The sequence below is a fragment of the Mustela putorius genome, unplaced genomic scaffold, assembly GCF_011764305.1.
Source record: "Mustela putorius furo isolate JIRA1106 unplaced genomic scaffold, ASM1176430v1.1 tig00537227_pilon_pilon_pilon, whole genome shotgun sequence".
Lineage (NCBI taxonomy): Eukaryota > Metazoa > Chordata > Mammalia > Carnivora > Mustelidae > Mustela > Mustela putorius.
In genome coordinates, this window is record NW_025422368.1 from 17,276,397 (window position 1) to 17,294,490 (window position 18,094).

At 37.4% G+C, this 18,094-nt stretch overlaps 1 protein-coding gene across 8 annotated transcripts in view; it reads right to left on the bottom strand.

The window, feature by feature from the left end:
- DNM1L (dynamin 1 like) overlaps positions 1–18,094 on the bottom strand; it is a 51,391-nt gene that overhangs the window by 30,642 nt on the left and 2,655 nt on the right. For all 8 annotated transcript variants that reach the window (XM_013045490.2, XM_004771821.3, XM_004771811.3 and 5 more), the window contains exon 2: positions 373–520. In XM_013045490.2, the coding sequence (XP_012900944.1) occupies positions 373–520 (148 nt within the window). The remainder of the gene's footprint in view (positions 1–372; positions 521–18,094) is intronic.

An 18,094-nucleotide genomic window follows, 5' to 3' on the forward strand; every position in this document is an offset into this window, starting at 1 on the left:
GTTTTAAACACTAGGGAAAAAAAGTTACTTATTATTAAAACACTCCAAAAGACACAAAAACTTTTTTTTTTAAATAATTGATTCCTATTTACCCAGTACCTCACTAAATCCTCCCTAAGCATTAATGACAGCTTACTAATAAGGGGAATTACCAAAAAGGTACTATTCCAAACAAATCTACTCACGGTCCTCAAAAAAACAAAACTTAACGCTTTTTTCACAAGAGAAATGATGCATTCCACTTCTCTTTACAGGACTCCTGCTTTTGTTATAGCCACTGATTTGTCTAATCAATTCATGTATTTTTAAGCAAATTTTTCAAGCAAAAATGAATAATTTTTAAACAATTTTTATTTCAATTCTAAAATTTACCATTTTCTTCTCCCGTTGTTTTTCGCTTATCTTCAGGTGAAACATGGACTAGTTGCAGAATGAGAGGTCTCCGGGTAACAATACCAGTGCCTCTGGGAAGCAGGTCCCTCCCCACTAGGCTTTCTAGCACTGAGCTCTTTCCACTGCTCTGAAAACAAAATACACAAGAGCAAAATTAGTTTCTCCACAGAGAGTGTTAGGGGGTGGGGGAGCAGGCAGGCAAAGGGAGAAGGAAAAGCAGGTTCCCCGCTAAGCAGAGAGCCCACACAAAGCTCAATTCCAGGACGCTGGGATCATGACCCAAGCCAAGGCAGATGCTTAACCAACTGAGCCAACAGGTGTCCTCCTACAGATTTTTTTTATAACTCAATAAAACTATACTAACAAAGCACCATACAAAGAAATTAAAGGAAAAATTATTGCAAAAATGTTTAAATAAAATTAAAGTTCAGTTACATTTTCTATTATATGAGCTTTATTTCTTTATAATTAAAAAAAGAGAATATTAAAATTCCACTCTCAGGGCGCCTGGGTGGCTCAGTCATTAAGCATTGCCTTCCGCTCAGGTCATGATCCCAGGGCTCTGGAATCAAGCTGCACATCGGGCTCTCTGCTCAGCGGGAAGCCTGCTTCTCCCTCTCCCGCTTCCCCCTGCTTGTATTCCCTCTCTTGCTATTTCTCTCTCTGTCAAATAAATAAAATCTTTAAAAATAAATAAATAAAGTCCCACGACATCCCCCCCCCGGGCAAAATTTAAAAAATAAAGTCCCACTCTCCTAAAATTTTCCCACCTTTTTCGATACTCTCCCAACCAGGTTTTCAAAACCTGTATAATACTGGTATGTAACATTATGCCTATGAGACCATATTAATTTAAATGGGGTAGTTTTATAACCTGCTTTTATTTTTAATGTAGCAATCATGGATAATATTCCCTATCAATATACTAATTTCTGCATTTAAAAGTTAAGTAGTATTCTACTGTTTGTAAAGCTAAACATTGACTTGGACATTTAAGTGGTTTTTGCTATTAAGAACACTGCAGTGCACATGCTTTATACACATAACCTTACTCACATATTATCAGTTTTATACATTAAATGAAATGGCTGTGATTAAAGAGCACAGAGATTTTAAGTATTCACATACTGTCAGACTACACACGGAATGGCAGGAACCAAGCTATACTTCCCATGCAATTTGCTGCACCCCCAACAGCACTGGAATTATCACTTTCCTTAACCTTTGCTACTTTGATAGATGAACAGTGACAACTCATTTAAATTTACATTCCTTAATTACTAAAGTCAAGGATCATTTTGTTTAAAGGCCTTCTGTATTTTTCAGTGATTGTTCAAATGCTGGCATTTTATGTTTCTTATTAGTTTTATAAAACTGTTTATCCATGCGTTTCATTTTCTGTTTTGAATATTTCCCCTTTTTATTTTGAAAATTTCAAAGCCACAAGAGTTTTGAGAATATTAACAGTGGAGTTTCATATCTTAACAAAGATGCACCAATTAATTTTTGACATTTGCTTTATGTCTGTTTATGTCTATTTCACACATCCACTTCTTGTTCTCTTTGAGAATTATATATATATATAGATATAGATATATCTATGATATAAATATAGACATAGATATATCAATATATCTATATCTATGATATAGATATAGATCTCATAAATATATCTAGATATATATATCTCATGACACTTCATTCCTAAATATTTGTAGCATATCTATCTCTAAGAACATTCACAAGGGCATTCTTCTATATAATCATATCCAATGAGGACAGTCAGGAAACTTAACATAGATACAATATTAAAGGACAGCAAATTAACAAATAATACATAGTCATTTTGATTCTCTGAAGCATGTTCTCAGTAGGTTCCTCAGGAGGGCTAATAGAAGCAATATTCTTCAAATTCTAACATATATGTAACACTTTGGGACTTTTATACCTGAAAATCAGCTTGATTATATATAAAATCTTGGGTTCATACACTCTTGAATATCTTAAGACATAAAATTTCCACAATAAATTGTGTCTTCTCTCATAAGTCTTCTCATAAATATTATTTTCTCTCCTGAACAGTTACTTTTGAAAGATATGGCAAAAATCTGATTTTCCTTCTAAGAGACTTCGTGAATTCTTGCCTACATGTCTGAGGGCTTTTTATTTTTCCTTTAAAGTCCAATAATTTACTAGACTACATTATATCTCAAGGTTGATCTTTCCGTGTCAGTGTTCTCAGGTATGTGTTGTGCTTTTTCAAAACGGAATTTCAAATCTGTTTTTAATTCAGCTAAATTTTTAGTATCTGTTCCCCTACTAGCTTTATTGGGTGGGGGGGGGGTGCGCAGCACTCCCATTATACATATGTTGGATCTTCTCTGCCTCTTTTCAATGTTAGCTTCTGTCAAATTTGTTTTACAACTATTTCTTACCCTTATTTTTTTTTATTTTTTTTTTTAGATTTTATTTATTTATTTGACAGAGAGAAATTACAAGTACACTAAGAGGCAGGCAGAGAGAGAGAGAAGGAAGCAGGCTCCCTGCTGAGCAGAGAGCCCAATGCGGGACTCGATCCCAGGACCCTGAGATCATGACCTGAGCCAAAGGCAGCAGCTTAACCACTGAGCCACCCAGGCGCCCCAACAACTATTTCTTACCCTTATTTTTAATGTCCAACTCTCACTTTCAGCTCTGTTCATGATCTCAGACTCCTGCGATTAAGCCCCACATGTATAATGCTTAGTATTACACATTTTTTTACATTATTCAGTCATGAAAAGAAATAAAGTACTGACACATGCTACAACATGGATGAACCTCAAAAACATTATGCTAAATGAAAGAAGTCATCAGAAAAATATTTAATCCTGTTTATATGAAATGTCCAGAATAGGCAAGAAAGTGGATTAAGTGGCTACCAAGCACTGGGGATGGAGGGAAATGGGGAGGGACCTCTAATGGATACAAGGTTTCTTTTTAGAATGATGAAATACCGAAAACTAGATTACGGTGATGGTTGCACAACTCTATAGACATGCTAAAAAACACTGATTATATAGTTCAAGTGGGTGAACTTTATGGTATATAAACAACATCTCAATAAAGCTGTGAAAAAAAAAAAGGAGAAAAATTTCCAAATGAATTACAAAGTTTAAAAAGTACTAGAGAATATTAAGGTATACCTTCCTGACTCCCTAATACATAAAATGTAAAAACTAGAGAAAAAAACTGATAATTCATCTAGAGTAAAATTGTAATTTCTTTTACTCATACAAAAAAAATTAAGAGGAAAATATTTGTGATTCTTATTACTGACAAAGTACTAGTAAGTAAAATGCAAAAACAACTTCTACAAATCAGTAAGAAAAAAGATGAATAAGCTAACAGAAAATAATGAGCTGAGGAATGCCTGGGTGGCTCAGTGGGTTAAAGCCTCTGCCTTCAGCTCAGATCATGATCCCAGGGTCCTGGGATCGAGTCCCGCATCAGGCTCTCTGCTCAGCAAGGAGCCTGCTTCCTCCTCTCTCTCTGCCTGCTTCTCACCTACTTGTGATCTCCATCTGTCCAATAGATAAAAATTAAAAAATTTAAAAAAAAAAAAGAATGAGCTGAGATAGGAACAGAAATTCACAAAACCAGAACCACAAAAGGACAAGAGAAAAGTTAAGATGCTCCAACTTGTTAATCATCAAGGAGATATAATAAAACCACAATTAAGTACCATAAATTTAAAAAGTGACAATAAACAAGAGTCCCATCCAAGATAGCAATTTAAGATGCTGAACTCACCTCCTCCACACACACACCAAATCTAAACCTAATTATACAGCACTTCTGTCTGAGTGGCTTCTACACCACAAAATACAGAGAGGCCACACAGAAAATGGCAAGAGAGATGAAGAAACCAGACACCATAAGGAAAGGAACCTCTACCCCCAACATTGTGAACTGCAGTAGGGAGGAATAGTATGAAGGGGCACAGAGGAAAAACATAAAACAAACAAACAAACAAAAAACTGTGGTCTATAAAGCAATTAGTAGGGGCACCTGGGTGGCTTTGTCAGTTAGGCAACTGCCTTTGGCTTGGGTCATGATCCCGGGGTCCTGGAGTCGAGCCTCACAGAGGGCTCCCTGCTCAGTTGGGTACCGGATTCTCCCTTTCCTCCTTGCTCATTCTCTATCTCTTGCTATCTCTCTCTCTCAAATAAAAATGGGTAAAATCGTTAAAAAAAAAAAATTCTCAGTAAACTAGGAATAGAAAGAAATTTTCTTAGCTTAATAAAAAATATCTACAATAAAGTCACAGCTAACATTGTATCTAGTGGTAAGAAATTTAAAAATTAATTACTTAAGAAATAATATTAAAGCAATTAGTATATAAAAGATCCAGCCACACAACCACCAAATAGTGGAGGAACTACTGGGACTCTCTCCAGATTGGAGGAGCTGGCAAATGCCACAGTTTACATTAACCTTTCACCTTGATAGTGCATTTGGGAACAGAGTTCCAGGTGCCAGAGCCAATCTACCACCTCAGAGAGTACTGGGTTTCTAGTCCACATCAGCTATAGCCATGCCATCGAGACAGCACCAGTGTGGCACAAACCAAAACACCCTTGGTCAGCACTCACTACAGCTCCAGCTGTCATGTCAAGGTGACACAGGCACCAAGGACCCCAGAACACCACAGGCCCACATCACTTGCAAGGGCACACCCCTGGCACAGAGTACTCTAGGACTACCTGACTCACACCTGCCTGGATCCAGCCACTCTGCCAAGGGACCCCCTGCATGGAGCACCCCAAGAACCCCTGGCCCATGCTGCCTCAGTTCCAGCCACCCCACCAAGGAGTCCCCTGAATATAGCACTCCAGATCCCCTGGCTTGCACCACATCTTATCTGCAGTCACCCTAATAGGGCACCCTCTGCACAGGGTGCTCCAGGACACCCTGGCCCACCAAGCCTTGGCTTTAGTCACCCTGCCAGGGCACCCCAGCACTAAATACCTCCAGACATACCAGCTTGTAACCACTTTAGCTTCAGCAATCCTGCCAGGGCGCCCTCTGTATGGAGAACCCAAGGACCAGCTCATATCCACTTCAGCTTTAGCTGCCCTACCAGGGTGCCCTCTGTAGGGAAAGACCTGGGACCCCCAACATTGCACGCCCTTCATCTTCAACTGTGCTGCCAGAGTACCCTCCGAGTAGAAGGCCCCTGGATCACCAGGCCGATGCCCAATTCCTTGCTGGCCATTTCACCAGGGAGGCCCCAGCACAGAGTGCCCCAGGGCCCCACTCCAGAAACTGCTCCAGTCAGCCAAAGTCACCAAGCACACAGAGTCTACACAGGAAATGATTATACCCAAGACCACACTTCAAGTTTAAAAGAAGTAGCTGTCCCACCCAATTCATGGAAACAAATAATTAAAGTCAAGCAAAATGGGAGACCAAAGAATATGCTCCAAACAAAACAGAACAAAACCTCAGAAAAAAAAAAAAACTAAATGAAACAGAGATAAGCAATATGCCTGATAAAGAGTTTAAAATAACAATCACAGGGGCACCTGGGTTGCTCAGTTGTTAAGCAACTGCCTTCAGCTTGGGTCATCATCCAAGGGTCTTGGGATTGAGCTCCACATCAGGCTTCCTGCTCAGAGGGGAGCCTGCTTTTCTCTCTCCCACTCCCCATACTTGTGCTCCCTAACTCTCTCTGTCAAATAATAAATATTAATAATTAATAAAAAAATAAAATCTTTAAAAGTAAAATAAAATAATGATCATAAAGATGTTCACCAGACTGCAGAGAAGAGTGGGAGAACTCAATGAAACCTTCAATAAAGAGGTAGTAAATGAAAAGACAACTGACAGAATGGGAGAAGATATTTGCAAATGACATATCAGATAAAGGACTAGTGTCCAGAATCTATAAAGAACTTAGCAAACTCAACACCCAAAGAACAAATAATCCAATCAAGAAATGGGCAGAGGACATGAACAGACATTTCTGCAAAGAAGACATCCAGATGGCCAACAGACACATGAAAAAGTGCTCCATATCACTCGGCATCAGGGAAATACAAATCAAAACCACAATGAGATATCACCTCACACCAGTCAGAATGGCTAAAATCAACAAGTCAGGAAATGACAGATGCTGGCGAGGATGCGGAGAAAGGGGAACCCTCCTACACTGTTGGTGGGAATGCAAGCTGGTGCAACCACTCTGGAAAACAGCATGGAGGTTCCTCAAAATGTTGAAAATAGAACTGCCCTATGACCCAGCAATTGCACTACTGGGTATTTACCCTAAAGATACAAACATAGTGATCCAAAGGGGCACGTGCACCCGAATGTTTATAGCAGCAATGTCCACAATAGCCAAACTATGGAAAGAACCTAGATATCCATCAACAGATGAATGGATCAAGAAGATGTGGTATATATACACAATGGAATACTATGCAGCCATCAAAAGAAATGAAATCTTGCCATTTGCAACAACATGGATGGAACTAGAGCGTATCATGCTTAGCAAAATAAGTCAAGCAGAGAAAGACAACTATCATATGATCTCCCTGATATGAGGAAGTGGTGATGCAACATGGGGGCTTAAGTGGGTAGAAGAAGAATCAATGAAACAAGATGGAATTGGGAGGGAGACAAACCATAAGTGACTCTTAATCTCACAAAACAAACTGAGGGTTGCTGGGGGGAGGGGGGTTGGGAGAAGGGGGTGGGATTATGGACATTGGGGAGGGTATGTGTTTTGGTGAGTGCTGTGAAGTGTGTAAACCTGGTGATTCACAGACCTGTACCCCTGGGGATAAAAATATATGTTTATAAAAAATTAAAAAAAAAAAAAGAGGTAGTAAATGCTAAAAAGATGTAATCAAATTTGAAGAACATATTAACTAAAATGGAAAATACACTAGAGAGAATCAACAGCACATAAGAGGATACGAAAGACTGGATTAGCAGTTTGGAAAACAGGGTAATGGAAAGCCTCTAAGCTGAAGAACAAAAAGAAAAAAAGAATTTTTCAAGATGAGAATTAGGCTAAGGGATCCTTGGACAACATCAAGTGAATTAACATTCACATTACAGGGGTCCCAGAAGAGAAGGGGGAAAGGGGCAGAACAATATAAAGAAATAATAGCTAAAAACTTTCCTGACCAAGGGAAGGAAACAGACATTCAAGTTCAGGAAGCACAAAGAGCTGCAAACAAGATGAACCCAAGAGGCCCACACCAAGACAACATAATATAAATAGCAAAAGTTAGATAAAGAGAGAATTTAAAAAGCAGGAGAGGAAAAAAGTTTCATAGAAGGAAAACCTCACAAGGCTATCAGCTGATTTTTTAGGAAAAACTTTGCAGCCAGAAGAGAGTGGCATGATATATTCAAAGGGCTAAAAGGAAAAAAAAAATCTACAACCAAAAATACTATATCCGGCAAGGTTATCATTCAGAACTGGAGAGATAAAAAAACAGTTTCTCAAACAAAAATTAAAGAAGTTCATTGCCACTAAACTGGCCTTACAAAAACTGTAAAGTGACTTCTATAAGGGGGGGGCGTAATTAGAAATAAGAAAATTACGAAGAAAAAAAGATGTAAAATTTAACAACATATACATAAAACATGGAGGAGGAACTAAAAAAGTTTTTTATGAATGTGTTCAAATTTAAATGACCATCAACTTAATACAGACTGCTATATACTTAGGACCCTACATATGAATCTCATGGTAACTACAAACCTGAAAATAAAGAAAAAGATAATCAAGCATAACACTACAGAAAGTCATCAATAAATAGGAAGAGATAAAGAGAAAAGAAAAGGAACAGAGAAGAACTACAAAAACAAAAAACTATGAACAAAATGGCAAAAAGTACACACCTATCAATAATTAATCTTAAATGTAAATCGACTAAATGCTCCACCAACCAAAAGACAGATGGCAGTGAAATGGATTAAAAAAAGAAAAAGACTCATTTATGTAACGCCTACAAGAAACTCACTTCACACCTAAAGATACACTAAAAACTGAGCTAAAGTATGGAATAAAACAGGGGCACCTGGGTGGCTCAGTAGGTTAAAGCCTCTGCCTTTGGCTCAGGTCATGATCCCGGGATGCTGGCTCACATCAGGCTCTCTGCTCAGCGTGGAGCCTGCTTCCCCTTCTCTCTCTGCCTGCCTTTCTGCCTCTCTCCTACTTTTTATTTATTCATCTGACAGAGGTCAGATGAATAAATAAAACCTTGAAAAAAAAAGTATGGAATACAACATACCATGCAAACAGAAATGAAAAAAAAAAGCTGGAGTAGCAATACTTTTATCAGACAAAAATGGACTTTAAAACAAAGACTCTAACAAGAGACAAAGAAGGGCATTACATAATGATAAACAGGTCAATCCCACAGGAATATACAACAATTTTAAGTATCTAAAACCCAAACTTGGAGCACCTAAATACATAAAGCAAAGACACAAAAGAAAACATTAATAGTAATACAATAATACAAAACTATTATTTTGTATTATTACCATTACAAAATTAGTAGTACAATAACAACAAAGGACTTTAAGACCCCACTTATATCAATGGACAGATCATCCAGGCAGAAATTCAATAAAGGGAACAGTGTCTTTGTTCAGGGGCTTGAACTCACAACTCTGAGATCAAGAACGTGAGCCAGGTGACATCAAGACCTGAGCTGAGATCAAGGTTCGGACACTTAACCAACTGAGCCACCCAGGCACCCCAAAGAACAGTGTCTTTGAATGACATGTTAGACCAGATGGACTTAAATATATACAGAACATTCCATCCAAAAACAGAATACACAAACTTTTTGTTGATACCACATGTTAGGCTACAAAAACAAGTCTCAATAAAGTTAAGAATACTGAAATCATATGCATCTTTTCTGACTACAAAAGCATAAAACTAAAAATGAATTACAAAAAAAAAAAAAAAACAAAAAACAAAAAACTGGTAAAAACCAAAAACAAGTGGACGCTAAACAACATAGTAATAACCACCCAACTGGTCAATGAAGAAATCAAATAGGAAATCCAAACATACATGGAGACAAATGAGAACCCAAACATAATAATCCAAATCTTTAATGCAGCAAAATACAATTCTTAAAGGAAAATTTACAGTGATACATACCTCACCAAGAAATAAGAAAAATTTCAAATAATCTTACACCTAAAATAACTAGAACAAGAACAAAGCCCAGAGTGAATAGAAGGAAGGAAATAATAAAGAGCAGAACACAAATAAATGAAATAGATTGATAAAAACAATACCCCCCCAAATCAATGAAACCCAGAGCTAGTTCTCTGAAAATAAAACAAAATTGATAAGCTTTTAGCCAGAATCATCAAGAAAAAAAGAGGACATAAATAAAATCAGAAATGAAAGGACCACAGAAATACAAGAATTGTGAGAAAAATACCAAAAAAGAAAAAAATTCATATGCCAGCAAACTGACAACGTAGAATAAATGGATAAATTCCTAGAGACATACAATCCTCTAAAACAAAATCAAGAAGAAAAGAAAATCTGAACCAATTACTCATAACAAAATTGAGCTGGTAAAAAAACAAAACCAAAAATTCCCAACAAATAAAAGCCCAGGACTAGATGGCTTCACAGGCGAATTCTACTAAACATGTAAAGAAGAGTTAATACCTATTCTTCTCAAACTATTCAAAAATAGAAAAGGAAGGAAAACTTCTAACTTCATTATCTGAGGCCAGCCAGCATTACCCTGATATCAAAACTAGATAAAACACTACAATAAAAGAAAACTACAGGCCAATTATCTTTGATGAACATAGATGTAAAAATCCCCAATATTACCCAATTGAATCCAACAATACATTAAAAAAGTCATTCACAGGACACCTGGTTGGTTCAGTAGGTTAAGCAACTGCTTTCAGCTCAGGTCATGACTCCAGGGTCCTGGGATCCAGTCCCACATCAGGCTCCTTGCTCAATGAGAAGCCTGCTTCTCCTTCTGTCGCTCTCCCTGCTTGTGCTCTCTCTCTCTGACAAATAAGTAAAATCCTGAAAAAAAATCATTCACTACAATCAAGTGGGCTTTATTCCTGAGATGCAAGGATGGTTCGATATCCACATAACAATTAATGTGCTATATCATATCAACAAAACAAAGGGTGAGAACCACATGATCATTTTAACAGATGCAGAAAGAGCATTTAAACAAAGTAAAAAAAAAGAAAAAATCCATTCACCAGGGCGCCTGGGTGGCTCCGTTGGTTAAGCGACCAACTCTGGGTTTTGGCTCAGGTCATGATTTCAAGGTTGTGAGATCCAGGCTCAGTGGGAGGCTGCCTGAGATTCTCTCTCTCCCTCTCCTTTTTGCTCTGCTGCTCCCCTGTCTCATACTCTCCAAAATAAATAAAACCTTTACCAAAAAAAAAAAAAAATCCATTCAACTCAACAGATTTAGAGGACACATACCTCAACACAATAAAGGCCATATGTGAAAAACCCAAAGCTAACATCATCCTCAGTGGGGAAAAACTGAACTTTTCTCCTAAGATCAGGAAGAAGATAAGAATGTCCACTCTCCCCACTTTTATTCAACATAATACTCAAAGTCCTAGCCACAGTAATCAGACAAGAAAAGAAATAAAAGGCATTCAAATTGGTAAGGAAAAAGTAAAACTTTATTGGCAGATTACATGATACTCTCTATATAGAAAACCCTAAAGACTCCCCCCTCAAAAACTACTAGACCTGATAAATGAATTCAGGAAAGCTGCAGAATACAAAGTCAATATACAGATATCTGGGGGCGCCTGGGTGGCTCAGTGGGTTAATCCACTGCCTTCGGCTCAGGTCATGATCTCAGGGTCCTGGGATTGAGTTCCGCATCGGGCTCTCTGCTCAGCAGGGAGCCTGCTTCCTCCTCTCTCTCTCTGCCTGCCTCTCTGCCTGCTTGTGATCTCTGTCAAATAAATAAATAAAATCTTAAAAAAATATATACAGATATCTGTTGCATTTCTATACACTAATAATGAAACAGCAGAAAGAAATGAAGAAAGCAGTCCCATTTACAATTGTACCCAAAATAGTAAAAGACCCCAAAGAATAAATGTAACCAAGGAGGTGAGAGATCTGTATTCTGAAAACTATAAAATACTGATGAAAGAAAATAAAGATGACACAAACAAAAGACAAATATATTCCATGGTCATGGCTTGGGAGAACAAATACTGCTAAACAAATACTACCCAAAGCAATCTACAGATTTAATGCAAATCCGTATCAAAATACTTTTCACAGAACTAAAACAAATAATCCTAAAAGTTGTATGGAACCACAAAAGACCCCAAATAGCCAAAGTAATGTGGAAGAAGAAGAAAAAAACTGGAGATTATCACAATCCCAGATCTGAAGATACACTGCAAAGCTACATTAACCCAAACAGTATAGTACTGGCACAAAAACAGACACATATATCAATGGAATAGAATAGAGAGCCTTGGTCAATTAATCTTTGGCAAAGGAGGCAAGAATATGCAATGGGAAAAAAGACAATCTCTTCAACAAATAGTGCCAGGAAAACTGGACCGCTACATGCAAAAGAATGAAACTGGACCACTTTCTTACACCACACACAAAAGTAAACTCAAAACGGATTAAAGACCTAAATGTGAGACCTGAAACCACAAAAATCCTAGAAGAGAGCACAAGCAGTAATTTCTTTGACATGTGTCAGAACATTTTTCCAGACATGTCTCCAAAGGCAAGGGAAACAAAAATAAACTACTGGGAGTATATCAAAATTAAAAAGTCTGCACAGCAAATCAAACAACTGACAAAACTAAAAGCTGATCTACTGAATAGGAGATGATCGTTGCAAATGACATACCCAATAAAGGGTTAGTATCCAAAATATAAAAGAACTTACACAACTCAACACCAAAAAAACCCCCAAATAATCCAATTAAAAATGGGCAAAAGACATGAACAGACATTTCTCCAAAGACATAGCAAGGACCAACAGACACAGGAAAAGATGCTCAACATCACTACTCATTAGGGAAATACCAATCAAAAACACAATGACATATCACCTCACTCCTGTCAGAATAGCTAAAATTAATAACACAAGGAACAACTAGTGTTGACAAGAATGTGGAGAAAAAGGAACCCTCGTGCACTGTTGATGGAAATGCAAATTGGTGCAGCAACTTTGGAAAATAGTATGGAGGGTCCTCAAAAAATTGAAAATGGAATTACCATATGATCCAGTAATTCCACTACTGGGTATTTACCTGAAAAATACAAAAATTCTAATTTGAAAAGACATATGCACCCTTTCAGCTTTTGCAGCATTATTTACAATAGCCAAATTATGGAAGCAGCCCATTTTCACTGATTGATAAATGGATAAAGGTGTAGTGTGTATAGACAGGATAGATGGACAGAAAGTTTGAAAGATAGGTACACATACATACATACACACACACTATGGAATATTACTCAGCCATAAAAATGAAATCATGCCATTTATAGTAACATGGATTGATCTAGAAAGTATAATGCTAAGTGAAATAAGTCAGAAAGACAACTACCACACGATGTTACTCATATGTAAACTCTTAACTATAGAAAACTGATGGTTACCTGATTGGGGTGGGCGTGTGAAATAAGTGAAGGGGTTTAAGAGTATACTTATGAAGAGCGCTGAATAATGTATAGAATTGTGAATCAATACATTGTACACCTGAAACTAATATTAACACTGTATGTTAAGTGAACTGGATTTAAAATTTAAAAAAAAGAAAAAAGAAAAAACACATTAGGCCAAATGGATTTAAGAGATATACAGAGAACATGCCATCCAAAACTTAACAGAATACGCATTATTCTCAAGCACACATGCAATACTCTCTAGCATAGATCATATATCAGGCCACAAAGCAAATCTTAATAAGTTTAAGAATACTGAAATGCGGGGCGCCTGGGTGACTCAGTTGGTTAAGCAGCTGCCTTTGGCTCAGGTCATTTCCAGGGTTCTGGGCTGGAGCCCCGCATCGGGCTCCCTGCTAAGCAGAGAGCTTCTCTTTCTCCCTCTGCCTGCTGCTCTGCTTACTTGTGCTCTCTATCTCTCTTTCAAGTAAATAAATAAAATCTTTAAAAAAAAAAAAAAAGAATACTGAAATATCAAAAATCTTTTCCAACCACAATGGTATGAAACCAGGAATCAATCACAAGACTGAAAAATCTGTAAATATGTGGAGATTAGACAACATGCCATTGAACAACCAATGGATGAAAAAAGAAAAAAAAAAGCTTGAAACAAATGAAGATAAAACATACCAAAACTTACAGGATGCAGCACAACCAGTTCTAAAAGAGAATCTAATAGTGATAAATGCCTGTATTAACAAACAAGAAAGATCTCAAATAAACAACCTAACTTTACAACTCAAGGAACTAGAAAAGGAAGACTAAATTAAGCCCAAAATCAGTAGGAAAGGAATGAAACAGATCAAAGATCAAAGCAGATATAAATTAAATAGAGACTAAAAACAAAACAAAATCAATGAAACCAAGAGCTGTTGTTTTGAAATGATAAAAAATACACAGACCTTTAGCTAGGCTTACCAAAAACAAAAATGAGGACTCAAAATCAGAAATAAAAGAGGAGATGTTATAATTATTACCACAGAATACAAAAGATCTTAAAAGACTAATACATATATGCATGTGCAACAGAACACTATTCAGCCATAAAAAAGAAAAATTCTTCTATTTGGAACAAAACAGATGGACCTTGACAGCATTACACTAGCTGAAATAAGTCAGGGGAAGACAAATACCACATGATCTCACTTACATGTGGAATCTACACAAAAGCAAAAAAGAAGTCACAGATACAGAGAACAGATTACTGGCTGTCAGAAGCTGGGGGTAGGTGAAATGGGTGAAGGTGGTCAAAGGTACAAACTCCCAATAAAGTAAGTCCTGGGAATATAATGCACAGTATGATGACTCTAGATAATAATACTGTATTTCTATATGAAAGTTGCTAAGACAGTAAATTTTAAGTTTTCATAAGGAAAAAAATGCAACTATGTGTGGTGATGAATATTAACTAGACTTACTGTGGTGATCATTTCACTATATATGTACATCAAATCATTATGTTGCATTCACGAAATAAAATGCTATATGTCAATTATATCTCAATTATAAAAAATTACGTCAACAGAGTCACATACAGACCAAACAAAACATGTTTTCATAAGTTTTCATTTTTACCTATTACGAATAATGTTGGCTTTCCTCAATAACTGGCTGGAACAGTGTTTGTTTTTCCCAGTGATTTAAATATCCAATATTCACACTCTTTCCAGGAAGGTGAGTGGCTGCATAAATTCCAGTATGGCAAGTCACAGGCAGCTTGCTCTGAAAATATGGCTCACTTGGCACTGCAATGCTTTTGCTTTTTCATCCCCACATATTCCCCAAATTGATTCACTATCTCTGTATTTCCTGATTAGAGATTTGTGTCCCTGGTCTTAGTACCATCTTTTAGTTTCTTCCAAATTGTACTGTTTTAAAATTTATAGTGCTTTGGATTTATATTTTGAGACTGACCCTTTCATTGAAAAGGCTTTATTATATTTTTAGCTTTTTCTCTCCGATAAAAAGCTATCAGATCCAGGATGCCTGGGTGGCTCAGTTGGTTAAGTGGCTGCCTTCAGCTCAGGTCATGATCCCAGCATCCTGGGATCGAGTCCCACATCCGGCTCCTTGTTCGGCAGGGAGACTGCTTCTCCCTCTGCCTCTGGCTGTCACTCTGTCTGCCTGTGCTCACTCGCTCTCTCTCTCCCTCTCTCTCTGACAAATAAATAAAATCTTTAAAAAAAAAAAAAACACTTAAAAATCTGAAAAAGCTATCAGATCCAACATCAGTTGGAAATATGTAGTAAATATTCACTCATGACACACTACCCCAAACTGATTCAGTTTTTAACTAAGTTTTTATTTTTCACTGTATAAGACAGGCCTCTTAATTCTTTGATATTAATATAATAGATTAAAATGTATTTTTCTTATTTTTCTTAACTTTTTATTTGTAGTGAAAGCAGCCAGACATAAACCAATCACATATTTTACAATTCCATTTCTATGAACTATCCAGAATAGGTAAGTCCACAAAGATGGAAAGAAGACTGGTGGTTGCCAGGACTGGAGAGGACAATGAAAAACAGGAAGTCACTGCTTAACAGGTATGAAGTTTTCTTTTTGGGTGACAAAAAGGTTTTGGACCTAGAAGGAGGTGGTGATTGCACAAGACCATGGATGTACTGAATGCCAGTGAACTGTGTCTCTGAATGGCAAGTTTTAGGTTATACAAATTTCACTTCATTTTTAAGTTAAAAAAAAAAAAAAAGAAGCAGCACATGAGCTCTATAAAGAAACTAGGAAAAAAATAAAAATATAAGTTCACCTAAGAATATTCACAAGAAATCAATATACGAATGAAAACTATGATCAGTATCTAGCATGAAATTACTAAATGTAATGAAATCATCACCTCTATGAACACAAAACAAATGAAGGTATATCCAGGAGGAAAGGGCAAGACTTCAGGAACTAAAATGTAGATAGCAGTGTGGGAGAGGGGGATGTGTGTGCTTTTTTTAAAATAAAGAATTCTAGAATAGTTTAGCACTTTTTAAAAAGATCTTGTTTATTTATGAGAGGGAGACAGAAACATGAGTGGGGGAAGGGGCAGAGGGAGAAGCAGCCCCCACTGAGTTGAGGGGCTCCAACCCAGGATCGTGGGATCATGACCTGGGCCAAAGGCAGACACTTAATTGACAGAGCCACCCAGGTGTCCCAATTTAAAAAGACAGTAACAGTTGGGGAGGATGTGCAGAAACTGAAACCCTCGTACACTGATGGAGGAAATGTAAAATGGAATAGCCACAACAAAAAACAATGTGGCAGTTCCTCAAATTTAAACAAGAGTTAACAAACAACCCAGCAATTCTATTCCTAAGTATATACCCAAGAGAATTGAAAACGTGTCCTCAGGGACGCCTGGGTGGCTCAGTTGGTTGGACGACTGCCTTCGGCTCAGGTCATGATCCTGGAGTCCCGGGATCGAGTCCCGCATCGGGCTCCCAGCTCCATGGGGAGTCTGCTTCTCTCTCTGACCTTCTCCTCATTCATGCTCTCTCTCACTGTCTCTCTCTCAAGTAAATAAATAAAATCTTTAAAAAAAAAAAAAAAGAAAACGTGTCCTCAGGACAACTTGTAAACAATATTCACAGCATTATTCATCATAGCCAAAAAGTGGGGAAAAAACCAATATGCATCAATAATGAATGAATAATCACACTGTGGCATATCTACACAATGGAATTCTAGCCATAAAAAGTAATGAAGTTAAATACATGGATGAACCCAAAAAACCTGTTGAGCAAAAGAAGCCAGACAAAAATGGCCGCATATTGTATGATTGTTTATACTGAAATGTCCAGAACAGGGGCACCTGGATGGCTTAGTCATTAAGCGTCTGCCTTCAGCTCAGGTCATGATCCCAGGATCCTGTGATAGAGACCCGCATCCGGCTCCCTGCTCAGTGGAAAGCCTGCTTCTCCCTCTCCTACTCCCCCACTTGTTCGTGTTCCCCCTCTCACTGTGTCTCTCTCTGTCAAATAATAAATAAAATCATTTAAAAAAAAAAGTCCAAAACAGGCAAATCTATAGAGACAGAAAATAGATTAGTGGTTACCAGGGGACAGGCCGGGAGGGTGAAATGGGGAATGACTGCTAATGGGTACAGATTCTCTCCTGCATAATAAAATTGTTAAAAAAAAAAAAGTCAGGAATTAGATAGTGGTGATGGTGGCATAACCTGGGAGTATACTAAAACTGAATTTTACACGGGTGAATTTTATGTTATATGAATTATCTTTCCATTTTTTAAATGTTAAATTAAAAAGAAACAAACGGCTGGTTGGCAAACTGGTTATTTAAAACCCAAGATTCCTTTTTGAATTACTAAAGGTGGAATGCTGAGATCACTGAAATAAAAGGTAAAGTGAAAATTTCCCTACTAGCAACTCTGAGCCAGCATCTCAGGTAAATGTCTTGGGTACTGGGATTCTTATACTGGGTGGTGGTTTAGATTACATACTTGGGAGGGCTCACCCTTCTAATTCTCAACTTAAAAAATAGTGATCAAATTTCCCAAGTTTAAGTCTTATCTCCTCCACCTACAAAATACACCATGGTCTAAAAGTGTCAACCTTTTCTCTCCCCTCTTCAGTGCTTTCCACACAGATGCTCTCAACTAGGGAAATAAGAAGACTACTTAGCTAAACCGTAAAAGCTGTGAGTAATCTACAGCTATGAACATGTTTCCCTCTCAACTCCTCCAACAATCTAGGCTTGAAATATTACTTGGGCCATTTTAAAAATCAAAATTTAAAACATTAGCAAGAATGCCACCAAGATGAACATGCTACTGGATGGTAGCAGGTCCTTAGGCTCAGCTTCCCTGTCTTTTCTAGTCTCGTGCATTTTAAAGTTAAAGACACACTAAGATTCTTTTCAATTAAGATCTATGAACCATCTGCATCAGAATCACCTGTGATGCCCAGCCCAACTTAGACTTAAAAAATCAAAAAT